The sequence below is a fragment of the Microcaecilia unicolor genome, chromosome 4 (assembly GCF_901765095.1).
Source record: "Microcaecilia unicolor chromosome 4, aMicUni1.1, whole genome shotgun sequence".
Classification (NCBI taxonomy): domain Eukaryota; kingdom Metazoa; phylum Chordata; class Amphibia; order Gymnophiona; family Siphonopidae; genus Microcaecilia; species Microcaecilia unicolor.
In genome coordinates this window covers 44306652-44319250 of record NC_044034.1, presented here as the reverse complement: position 1 = coordinate 44319250, position 12599 = coordinate 44306652, and the positions used below count along the sequence as shown (strand labels likewise).

Here is a 12599-nt window from a genome sequence, read left to right as displayed (position 1 = left end):
CCCATAGGAATACAATGGGCATCTTATCATGTAGCGTACATCATTAGCATGCACTAAATCTGTTAGCGCACTTTAGTAAAAAGGACCCTAAATGTAGGAATCTAGTGCTGAAAAATGTTAGTGTGTAATCTTCTATTCACCTTTGGAACTCAGGAGTCAATTTTCAAAAGATAGCCAGTCAGCTAAGATTCGCTAGAACCTCTCCCAAACCGTGCCATTCCGGAGGACTTGGCCTTTCCTTCCACAAGATCAACATAAGAACATAAGCGTTCCCAAACTGGGAAAGACTGACAGTCCATATAGCCCTGTACCCTGCTTCCAAAAGTGGCTAATACAGGTCACAAATGCCTGGCAAGATCCCGAGAGTGTAAAACAGATTTTATGCTGCTTATCCTAGAAATAAGCAATGGATTTTCCCAAGTCCATCTTAATAATGGCTTATGGATTTTTCTTTTTGGAAAGTATCCAACCCCTTTTTTAAAACCCTGCTAAGCTAACTGCTTTTACCACATTCTCTGGCAATAAATTTCAGAGTTTAATTACTCGTTGAGTGAAGAAATATTATCTCCGGTTTGTTTTAAATTTACTACTTAGTAGCTTCATTATATGCCCCCTAGTCCTAGTATTTTTGTAAAGGGTAAACAAGTGATTCACATCTACCTGTTCCACTCAACTCAGTATTTTATAGACCTCTATCATATCTCCCCTCTGCTCTCTCTTCTCCACTGCTCTGATAATGGTCAATAAGAGGAGAAGTTCCAGGAGGGGGGGGGATGGAGGAGAAGAAATGGGGGGCCAGCAGTTTTCCGATGAAGAAAAGGGAGAGAGGTCTGGCAGCCAATTATTTTTTTTACATTTTGGGTGTAAGGAAGGAGGGAGGGAGGGAGGATCAAGAAAGGGCATCTAACTGGTTACCATATTTATTTTATACAAATTGAGTGTCAAAAGGCAGGGAGAGATGATCAGGCTGACATCCACTTTCATTTTTTTTTTTTCACTGTCAGAAGAGAGGAGAATGAATTGCCAGCTTGGTGCAGGAGGACAGCACTGTAGAGTACCTAGCTGGCTAGTAAGGATTTACAGTGCTAGCTGGCTAGGTTACATTACATTCCGCAGTTACCTACTCAGTTCACAGTGGATCACAATCAATCACTAGATATCCCTAGCAAAAACTTAAATAAACTTAATGCAAACTTTAAAAATTATCTTCACTGTCATGAGCATAAATGCAGTCCTAACATCCAGTCAAAATTTGTCTAAATACAAATAAGTCTTCAGTGCTTTTCTAAACATATCATATCATATAATCAATAATCAATCTTATAGCTTGAGGTAATGCATTTCAAATTAGAGGTGCTTGTAACATACATAGTAACAACCCCATCAGGGCTAAACATATAAACTGTATTCCTTTTCCCTAAATGTGCCCAGTAGTCACTCACTTTTTAGGCGCTCAAATTTAGGATTCAAGTGAAATGTCCTTTTACATTACAGTGAATTGTTTACAAAATTAATTTTAAAAAGCACATGGTGTAAATTCAACAGTCATTTTGAAATTTACACTAAGAAAAGCAGCTACTGCTAATGGACAGCCGTAATAACAAAGGGGCCCTTTTGCTAAGCTGCGGTAAAAAGGGCTAGCGGCTGGGGCTGTTTTTGCCGTGCGCCGAGGCCCTTTTTACCACAGTGGATAAAAGAGCCAAAAAAAATGACATGGCCTTGCGGTAAGACTGCTCTTGCCGCGTGGCTATGGGGAGACGCACTTGGGTGGCGGCAAGAGCTCCCGCGCTAACCCGGAGGTAACCAGGAAGCGAACAGCGCTGCCCGAGTACCGCTAGGTAACTCCCTGTGGAAATAGGATGTTTACGCTAATGCCAGAAATGCCACACGCTGGGGGTGGAACTACTGTCAGTGCCCGCGTTGGGCCAGCAGTAGCAAAGCCCATAAAGCATTCACATGTTGCTTTACTCAGAATATTGGTTCACTGGTAGTCCTTTTCTGGCTGAAATTCTTTGGGGTTCATTCACCCAACAGCAACTATCATGGCAGTCGCTAGCGTGGCTTAGTAAACAGGGGGTGGGGTTACTCTCTTACTGCACGGTAATTGCTTGCCATGGCAGAAGATGGGAAGAGGATGGAAAATGGACTAGTTATGGGAATGAACAGAGTTTTCAATTAGCACACGATAGGTTACTGTGTACTGTTACAGCTGCAGATAGTGTGTGGATGCACTTGCTGCCACCTCACTGGTGGCAAATGGTGGTGGAAATGAAAACTGTAATGGAATTCAAACATGCCTGGGATAAGCAGAAGGAATGGATCCTCAGGAGCTTAGTCAAGATCGGGAGGCGGGGATAGTGCTGGGCAGACTTATACGGTCTGTGCCAGAGCCGGTGGTGGGAAGCGGGACTGGTGGTTGGGAGGCAGGGATAGTGCTGGGCAGACTTATACGGTCTATGCCAGAGCCGGTGGTTGGGAGGCGGGGCTGGTGGTTGGGAGGCGGGGATAGTGCTGGGCAGACTTATACGGTCTGTGCCAGAGCCGGTGGTTGGGAGGCGGGGCTGGTGGTTGGGAGGCGGGGATAGTGCTGGGCAGACTTATACGGTCTGTGCCAGAGCCGGTGGTTGGGAGGCGGGGCTGGTGGTTGGGAGGCGGGGATAGTGCTGGGCAGACTTATACGGTCTGTGCCCTGAAGAGCACAGGTACAAATCAAAGTAGGGTATACACAAAAAGTAGCACATATGAGTTATCTTGTTGGGCAGACTGGATGGACCGTGCAGGTCTTTTTCTGCCGTCATCTACTATGTTATCATAAAAAGGGATATTCACAGGACATTTGTTACATAAAGAAATATTTTTTGCAATTGCAGAAAGCCTCCATTCCCTTTGCCCACAGACCTATCCCCACTCCCTTATTTATCCCACACCTAGCCACCTACTAGATTCCCAGCGCCTGGAGAGCTTTAGACTTGCTCCAAGGTTGCTTAAATCCAAGGCTGAATGCTTCCACAGTTCTGTTATTTTGACATTTTCAAATGCTAGGAAACTTGTGACAACCCCTCTTCTTTGTACACTATAACATAATGACTTGTCAACACAGGCTACTTTTACCATTCATTAACTGCTTCAAAGGGGCAGTGCTCTTGCCACAAGGGACTGAAGAACACATCTTTTAAAAAGCAGACTGATCACATACCTACAATTACAGAACACATACAATCTCTATGTCCTGCAAATAATTTATTTTTGATTGACAAACTCAATAGTTGTTTAACTACCTTGCATCAAGAACGGGAGAAAATTAACAGAAAAAAAGAGCAGAGAAATCCATGTTTTTTCACCTTTACGAGTTTCATCAGTTTCATATTTCCTTAAGATATTGTTCAAACTATGTAAGGTACTTGCTAATAAACTAAAGTTTTACTTCTCAAAATAAGCAAGTGTATCTCTCTGATTCACCAGTTAATTTATATTTTGGAGGAAAAGGAAGGCAGGATATAAATCAGGCTTCGCTATGGCCATGGATATTGCTCCTTAAGAAGCTTGCAGCGAAACAGAAATTTTCTGTAGCGCGTCCCCAGCCGCAGTTGTTACTAAAGCCCAGATAAGTGCCGCCGATGCAGTATATAAATAAAAACAAGTATAATAATTACATAATACATACAAATAAAGTTGTAGGTTTTTTTTTTACACTAAGGAGGAGCTCATGCACTATCCACATCGGAAAGTGGATATAGGCATTCAATCATTCACTGTTTAGCTGATTTAACAGAGAATGTTGAACATCTGAAGTCTTTTTCCTCCAAAATATAAATTAACTGGTGAATCCGAGAGATACACTTGCTTATTTTGAGAAGTAAAATCTTGTTTAACAGCAGTGCCAGGAGAATGTTCTCTATTTGGAGCCTGTAGGTGGTGACAGAGTTGACATTCCACCAAACAGAATATCTTTGGGGGTTGGACCAGAACTGCTGGAACCATTATTTCCTGATCTCTACATTACTATGTTGCAAGATCTTAATAGCCTGAACCTGGTTGAAATCACTGTGAACTTGAGACAAGTTTGATGCCAAGTGCAACAAGGAAACAGGAAATACCTAATGACTGTACAGATCTCAGCATGCAAGTTTCTTTCAATATAATTGCTCCACCTGCTGCACTCACCATGCATTTTGTTGCTCTCCTGGAAATCGGCATCACCTTTGTCAACACTGCCTGGTTCTAAGCAGTAGGTGTCTATATTCTCATCAAGGTACCAGCTAACATTTTCATCTACAACACTAAACATCAGTGAAAACTCCTTATTAACATCAGTCCTGTCCAATGTAGATTCAGCCAGAGTTCCTAAACAACAAAGAAAAGTAATAATTAAAAAAAGTATAATCAAAATAATCAAACCCAGCAATATCAGCACTGTAGGCATAATTCTATAAGTGGATGCCTCCTTTTAGGCATCCCAATACCACACAGTATAAGACTATATTTATTTATTTGTGGCATTTGTACCCCACATTTTCCCACCTCTTTGCAGGCTCAATGTGGCTTACATAATACCGTGAGGTGTTAGCCACCTCCGGTGATGGAACAAATACAGAGTGATCATGTTACAGAACATTAGAGAATCAACAGAAGAAGAGTGATATATTGTTCATTGCAAGTTATGGCTTCGTTGTGTTGCTGAGTTCAGTTACTTAAGTTGGATCAGTAGTATGCCTTTTCGAATAGATCGGTCTTTAGTGATTTCCGGGAATTGAGGTGATCCTGCGTTGTCTTTATGGCTTTCGGTAATGCGTTCCATAGTTGAGTGCTTATATAGGAGAAGCTGGATCCGTAAATTGATTTGTACTCGAGTCCCTTGCACCAGGGTGCCCACATTCCATTGTAGAGTACCAGTGCAACCCGGTATCAGGCTGCCTAAAACCTAGGCATCCAGTTACACCAGCCATGGCATAACTGTACAGAAAGTGCACACATAACTTGCAGTATTCTATAAATGGCAGCCCTGTCCATGCCATTCTACGCTACACCCATGTGAACGCCCCTTGAATTCACGCATTATCCCCTGGAGTCTATAAATGGCGCTGAAATTTCGGCACGGATCCAAGATGCGCGTGCAACTAAATTGCTAAAATGAGCCAATAACTATTATTATTTGTTGCATTTGTATCCCACCTTATCCCACCTCTTTGCAGGCTCAAAGTGGCTTACAATATATCATGAATAGTGGAAGAATGTTAGTAATATAAACATTTAGTATTGCATGATCTTGGTCAGCATGATGATAATACAAAGTAGTAGTATACAAGCAGATTTTAGGAAACAGTTCTGAAATTAAATAGGCGAGTTGTGCATATTCACTTGGGTTGATCTTTTTGGTATGCTCTTTCAAAGAGGTGGGTCTTCAGTAGTATGTGGAACTTCGTTATTTCGTATATCGATTTCAAGTTGCGCGGCAGTGCGTTCCATAACTGTGTGCTCAAGTAGGTGAAGTTTGACGCATGCTTTAGTTTGTATTTCATTCCTTTGCAACTTGGGAAGTGTAGATCAAGGAATGTGCGGGATGATCTTTTGGCATTCCTAGGTGGTAGGTCTATTAGGTCAGACATGTAAGCTGGTGCGTCTCCATGGATAATTTTGTGAACTAGTGAACATATTCTGAATGTGATGCGTTCCTTAAGTGGGAGCCAGTGTAATGTTTCTCGTAAGGGCTTTGCACTTTCAAATTTTGGTTTGCCAAATATGAGTCTAGCTGCAGTGTTCTGGGCTGTCTGGAGTTTTTTGATTATTTGTTCTTTGCAGCCGGCATATAGTGCATTGCAATAGTCTAGATGACAGAGCACTAATGATTGTACCAGGTTACGGAAAACACTCCTTGGGAAGAAAGGTCTTATTCTTTTTAATTTCCACATTGAGTGGAACATCTTCTTGGTTGTGTTTCTCGCGTGGTTCTCTAGTGTAAGGTGTCGATCAATAGTGACTCCAAGAATTTTTAGGGTTTTTGAAATAGGAAGGTTTAGGGTTGGTGTGTTGATGGCGGTGTATTCTTTCTTGTTGTGTTGGGAGGTTAGTATTAGGCATTGGGTCTTTTCTGCATTGAGTTTCAGCCGAAACGCGTCCGCCCATGAATACATGATTTTTAGACTTTGGTTGATGTCACTGGAAATTTCTTTTAGGTCTTGTTTGAATGGGATGTAGACCGTTACGTCATCCGCATAAATGTATGGATTGAGGTTTTGATTTGATAGTAATTTTGCCAAGGGTATCATCATTAAGTTGAATAGAGTCGGCGAGAGGGGGGATCCTTGTGGTACTCCGCATTCAGGTACCCATGCGGCTGAAATAGTCGAGTTGGATGACCTTGAACCACTTGAGGACATTGCCTCCAATTCCGAAGTAATCAAGGATGTGTAGTAAGATTCTGTGGTCAACCATGTCAAATTGTAGAAGTAGTATGTTCTTACCAGATGTAATCGTTTGTTTGAATTTAGTCATGAGGGTTACTAATACTGTTTCGGTACTGTGGTTAGACCGAAATCCTGATTGGGAATCGTGAAGTATAGAAAATTTATCTAGATAATTTGTAAGTTGCTTAGTCACCAACCCTTCGGTTAATTTGGTTATTAAGGGAATGGATGCTACCGGTCTGTAGTTAATTCACTAGCACTCTTCTTTGTGTCTTTGGGTATGGGGGTGAGTAAGATGTTTCCTTTTTCCTTCAGGAAGAATCCATTTTGTAACATGTAATTCAGGTGTTTCCTTATGTCGTTTATGAATTGTTGAGAGGCAGATGTCATCAGGTTGTTTGGGCATAGGTCTAGTTTGCAGTGCGATTTGGCAAATCTTTTGAGCGTTTGGGAGATGATGTTCTCCGATAGTATCTCGAAGTTGGCCCATGACCTGTCCCCGTTGGGTGAATGCCAGGGGCTGGGTCTAGGCAATTAAGGAGTTCAGCATAGTCGGTGGTGCTGACAGGTATTTTAAGTCGTAATTGTACTATTTTTTCGTTGAACTATGAATTAACTGGCTTTAACATTCAATTATTAAAGTTGTTAATTGGCATTAATTTGGATTTGCGCACACATCTGCCTGCGCGGTTAACACCGAACACCTAAATCCCATAGAGCGCAACTCAAAAGGGAACATGGTCAGGGGAGTAGTATAGGCAGGCCAGGGGCATTCCAAATATATGCACACAGTGTTCTAGAACAGGGCCATTACATGCCAAAATGCCATGAGTTGGACGCCTACATTTACACCAGACTTCAGCTGGTGTAAATTCAAGCACTCAACTTTAAACGCAGGAATCATCTCTAAATGCTGTTCTATTTTTTTTTTTTTTAAACCTAATCCCGGAGCACTCTTTATAAAATAGTCCTGCCAATTTTTTTCCAGTATTTTTGAGTGTCATTTACAGAATTCCCCCCACATCACTTATGTGCGCCCTTACAGCAAAGCGCTTAGGTATTTTTCTGCCACTTACCCGTGAAAGCCTAATACCATGAACTACGGTGTTCTAACCATAACGTAATAGAAAAATATAAAGCTACTTAGTTTCCTGCTGAACCATTATAGGATCCTCGGTATGAAGAGTCACTGCAGAGGTCTGGTTAGAACACCGTTGTTCATGATATTAGGCGCTGGGTTATTTCAAATTAAATGGAATTGTCACACCCACCGTTAAACTTATTGGACTGTTAAAGTTGACTTACCTGTGAAAGTGCACTTATTCTACACATTCATGCGTGCAACTGGCACTTAAATGTGGGTGCCCAATTATAGAATTGCCCTTAGGTGTACACACAACTGTTTTTAGTGCTCAAACTGTAGAGGAATAGCCAATGGTAGAACAGCAGGGTAGCCAGGGTTCAAATCCACCCTTATGTTTCTTGAGACCTTTGGCAAGCCAACTTCTACTGTCTCAGGAACAAAAACTTAGGGCAAGATTTACTAGCCTGTGTTAGCAGGACATATGGTATATGAATTTAAAGCATCAGGGTAAAACATAGAGGAATAGATTTATATTTGTCCTTCCATGTAAAACTAACGGATATAATTACTAAGCTCCTAAATAAGGAGGTCTTTTAAAAAGGCATGGTAGCATTTTTAGCGCGCACTAAAACGCTAGAGACATAGGCGCCCCGTATAAGAGGCCTGGGGAGGCTAAGGGGCTCATTTTCAAAGCACTTAGCCTTCCAAAGTTCCATAGAAACCTATGGAACTTTGGAAGGCTAAGTGCTTTGAAAATATGCCTCTAAGCCTCCCCAGCCCAATCGTGTACTTCCGCTTGTGATGCAGCCCACCCCCCCGCCCCGCGCATTTTGATCTTTTATTTCCGTGGCAGCGACGTCAATGAAGAAAAAGACTACAGACTCGCCGCCAGCTTCTCCCTTCTCTCTGCACACAGTGTCCCGCCTTCTGCGGTGATGCATTTCCTGTTTCCACGAGAGCGGGACACTGTGTGCAGAGAGAAGGGAGAAGCTGGCGGCGAGCCTGTAGTCTTTTTCTTCATTGACGTCGCTGCCACGGAGCGTATGGAGGTAAGCTCCGCCTCCTTTAGCCTCCCCAAACAGTTGGGCTACCGACCGTCTATGGCTAGAGACACCCATATGAATATATGGGCATCTTTAGCGCACTTATTTTTAGCGTGCGCTACAAACGCTGGCGTGCCTTTGTAAAAGGCCCACTAAGTTATTTTCAGTCAAAATCAGCTCTTGTACATTTGTAGTGAACATGCTATAAAGAAAAGCAAAAACTGTCAACAAAGTATAAGTACGTGCAGCACTTCCCTTACTTAAGTTAATAATCACCTTTTTTGCAAGTCAAAAGTGCTCCTATTAATCCAGAAGAAATGTCTCTAGGTGCATCAATATGAGAGTGATAAATCCAGGTCAAGCAGTTTGGGTCATCTACCGTGGGTGCGTATTGTTTCTTTACTATCCACTGATAGGTATGAGTCCCGCCAGGGAGAACAAAATCGTCAAGTTTATCTCTTCCAGATGTTCCATCTGGGTATAGGGCCCCTGATAGTTGAAAAGACAGAGTTTTCAAAGTCAGTTCTAGTAATGGTCAGGTTGTATACATGAAAAAAGCAGAATATAAACTTTTTTAGATTAATCCTATTTATTTTAGTTTTATGACTGTGCTTTTTATTCTGTTATCTGCCTTGGTCCGGGCTGGATATAAGTGAATATAATTATAAATAAAACATTTCGCCATCAACACTTGACCCAATCTCTATGGCTCTATCTCTCCTTCCAGTCCTAAAAGTCTGCAGTTTAAAATTAGGATAATAAAAATTCTTGTCTGTGCTGTTTGCTTTTTAACAACTCCTGTTCTTGGCAGGCTGACAAGCTGATTCCTTTCTACATTTAACCTGAAATTTGACTTTTGTTTCCCAAGTCACATGCCTCACAATTTTGTAATTGTCCAGCAGCCTCCTTGTAAACAGACTCTCATATATTATCCCCTGGATTCTATACATGGTGCCGAAATTTCAGCGCAGATTCAAGATGCACACACAACTAAATTGCTAAACAAGTCATTAACTATGAATTATTTGGCCTTAACAATCAATTGTTCAAGTTAATTGGCACCAATTTGAATCTGTGCACACATCTGCCTATTCTATAACACTGAGCGCCTATATCCCATAGCGTGCAACTCAAGAGGGGTATGGCCAGAAGAGTGGCATGGATGGGTCATAGGCAGTCCAAATAGTTGCGTGCAGTGTTCTAGAAAAGGGCCATTTATGTGTCAAAATGCCATGAATTTGGCACCAGCTCTAAGATCACCACATATTTGTTGTGAGACTGAGAATCTGAGCTCCCAAGTTATCCCGTTCCAGAGGAAGATTTTGGACTAGTTCTCGATTTCTGATTACCCCATCCTCTGCATTATAAGACCTCCAACACTGATTTTGAGAGAATCAAGGACTACAAATACCAAATTGTTTTGTGGGAAAAAATACAAGCCCAGAACTGGCCAACAAGTTTCCCTCCTGAAACTGGGCAATTTGGCAGCTCTAGAGAATAGGAGGGAAGGCGCTAAACTTCTGAAGCAAGAAATACAGATTGCAGAGGCTTTCCTCAGCTGGCAGGTGTTCAGCTTATGCCCACATGAAGACCACAAAAGGGGTAGGATACAGCCTCTACTGTCACTGAGCCAGAGAGGTGCAATTGGCTGAGAGCTGCCATTGCAAGAAAGATACACTGCTTTGGGTGAATCTCTTCATAAGGGTAGTTAATAAATCCCAATAAATAAACAAAGGAAAGAGGAATGAGAGAATATGGAAGGAGGAAACCAGGGCAAAGGCAATGGAAGTGAGAAAAGCAGACAGGAGACAGAGTGAGGTCTAAACAAGCCAAATGTATGGGATTTTTAATGAAACATTAGTGCATGTTACCTGTCACAGGATCCACTTTATTCTTAGGGGATACTTGCAGATTAACAAGCACTAATCTTTAGAAAAAGATCCCCTTAATGTATTAAGCATGAGACAAGCAACAGAGGCAGATCTCACGCTCACATGGTAAAACCCTTTCCTCAGCCATTACAGAGTCTCCATGAGAGGCAGGTGACAAAGACTTTGTGAGTGCAATAAGCTTGGAATTGCAGCAATTAACAAACACTGCCACCTGGTTGGAAAGGGGAAACTAACAGCACCCAAAAGAATCCTCCCAGGTCCCTGTCATGGCCCTACCGTGACTCCCACCCCGATACACCTTTTTCCCAAGGGTCTCGCTGCCTCCTTCTGCAGCTGTGTGCCAGTCCTCCTAGGATGCTCGTGTCCCAGAAGCACTTTTTTGTATATCCAGCAGAAGGAGTCATTGGAGAACACCTTCCGGCGACGTCTACAACAGAGTCCTATTTTAGGGTGTTCGGGACTCTGCTCAGGGGTCCTTGCAAGAGGTCTCCTGATTTGCAAGGTCTTCCTGCCTTGTTCCAGTTCCTGCCTTGCTTCTGTTCCAGCCATGCCTGGCTTGACCAGTTCCTGCCTTGCCCTGAACCTAGCCTTGCCTTGAAGTTCCAGCCTTGTCTTGTCTCCGAGTTCCTGCCAAGCTCCAGTCCTGCCTTGTCTCTGTGTCCCTGCCTTGCCTGCATTTCCTGGTGCCAGCCTTATCTGCCTTGCCTTTTGCCTTACCAGGCCTCTGCGGTCCCGTCTGGATCCAGTTCTTGCCCTGCCTTACCTTGTCCCAGTTCTTGTCCAGACCCAGTTCTAGCCTTGTTTCCTCGAACTGCCTTGTTCTGTCTAGGTCCAATTCTAGACCTGTTGTCTTGCCCAGTTCTAGCCTTGTCCTACCTTGTTATGTCTAGCCTTGTCTGCCTTGTCCTGCCTTGTCTTCCTGCCTTGCATCAGTTCCTGCCTTGTTCCTGTACTGCTTCAGTTCTTATCTTGGATCACCTTGCCCTGATGCCGGTCTTGTGCCAGCCAGGGAAACTTGCCTGTCACAATTGGGGGTCTGGCTATGGCCTAAGGGCTCAATACCTTCTGTCCTTGTGTCATGCATCATCTTTTTGCCTGCCATGGCAGAGGCACCAGCCAGAGGAGAGCAAAGCTGGTGGGTTGGCCTGGTGCTTTTCAACCTGGCTGCACTGCAGCAAGTGATACTCCATCCTACAAGGTTTATATTCACATCACCTCTTTAAATCACTCACTATGGCTGCAGTGGAGTTGGGTCAAAAAGGTTGTCTTGGCCCACTATCTTTGCTCTCCTTCAGCTGGAGCCAGCCATGAAGGAAGGAGGTGCTGAGGCAAAGGAAGGTAATGGGGGAGGGGTGAAAAGAGTATGAAAATGTTGGCATGGAAAAATTATGTCTTGCCTGATAATTTTCTTTCATATTCGCCACAGATGAGTCCAGTAAATTGTGGATTATCATCATCTACCAGAAGGTGGAACTAGATGACAAGAAACTGAATTCTCTCATAAAGGACGGTAAGCATTCTGGTCAGTCAGTATTTCTCAAGAAAGCAGAAGGAATATAGTAAGCAGAACAAACTTCTCCTTCCTCAAGGAAAAGAGGTGCCAATAACCTATCAACAAAAACTCAATGCAGGAAATCTAACTAGAGAAAGTATCTTAGAGCAGGTTTCTGGACCCATCTGTTGTGATTACAGGAAAGAAATTTATCAGGTAAAACACAATTTTTCCTTCCTTTTCATCAGAAACATGAGTCCAGAAAACTGGGGATTGAGCAAAGCAGTACTCAAATAGTACAGAAAACAGAAACAGCCATGGAGACTTTTGATGCTCTAAAGGATGACTCTGTCCTAGCCGAGACATCAAAGTGATAATGTTTGGGAAAAGTGTGTACAAAGGACCGTGTAACTGATCTGCAGATTTCCTCACGGAAAATACCTGAGACTCTGCTAACGAAGTAGAGAGGGCTCTGGTGGAATAAGTAAGGAAATAGGAGGCTGTTTACAGAAAGAATATATGCTGAAGAAGTGGACTCTGATCCACTTTGTTACCTTAGAGGCCAGATTACGTTTATTTGGTCCCACAAACAAGAGAAAGAAATAATCCAGTTTGCTAAATTCATTAGTGACTTGGAGGTATTAAAGAAGATGCCACCAGACATCAAGAAAACAGAGTCAAATT

The 12599-nt window shown here is 42.7% G+C and overlaps 1 protein-coding gene across 4 annotated transcripts in view; it reads right to left on the bottom strand.

Moving 5' to 3' along the window:
- HEPHL1 (hephaestin like 1) overlaps positions 1-12599 on the bottom strand; it is a 138138-nt gene that overhangs the window by 108279 nt on the left and 17260 nt on the right. For all 4 annotated transcript variants that reach the window (XM_030200195.1, XM_030200196.1, XM_030200198.1 and 1 more), the window contains exons 3-4: positions 8808-9020; positions 4165-4344 (exon numbers count right to left, since the gene is read on the bottom strand). In XM_030200195.1, coding sequence (XP_030056055.1) covers positions 4165-4344; positions 8808-9020 — 393 coding nt within the window. The remainder of the gene's footprint in view (positions 1-4164; positions 4345-8807; positions 9021-12599) is intronic.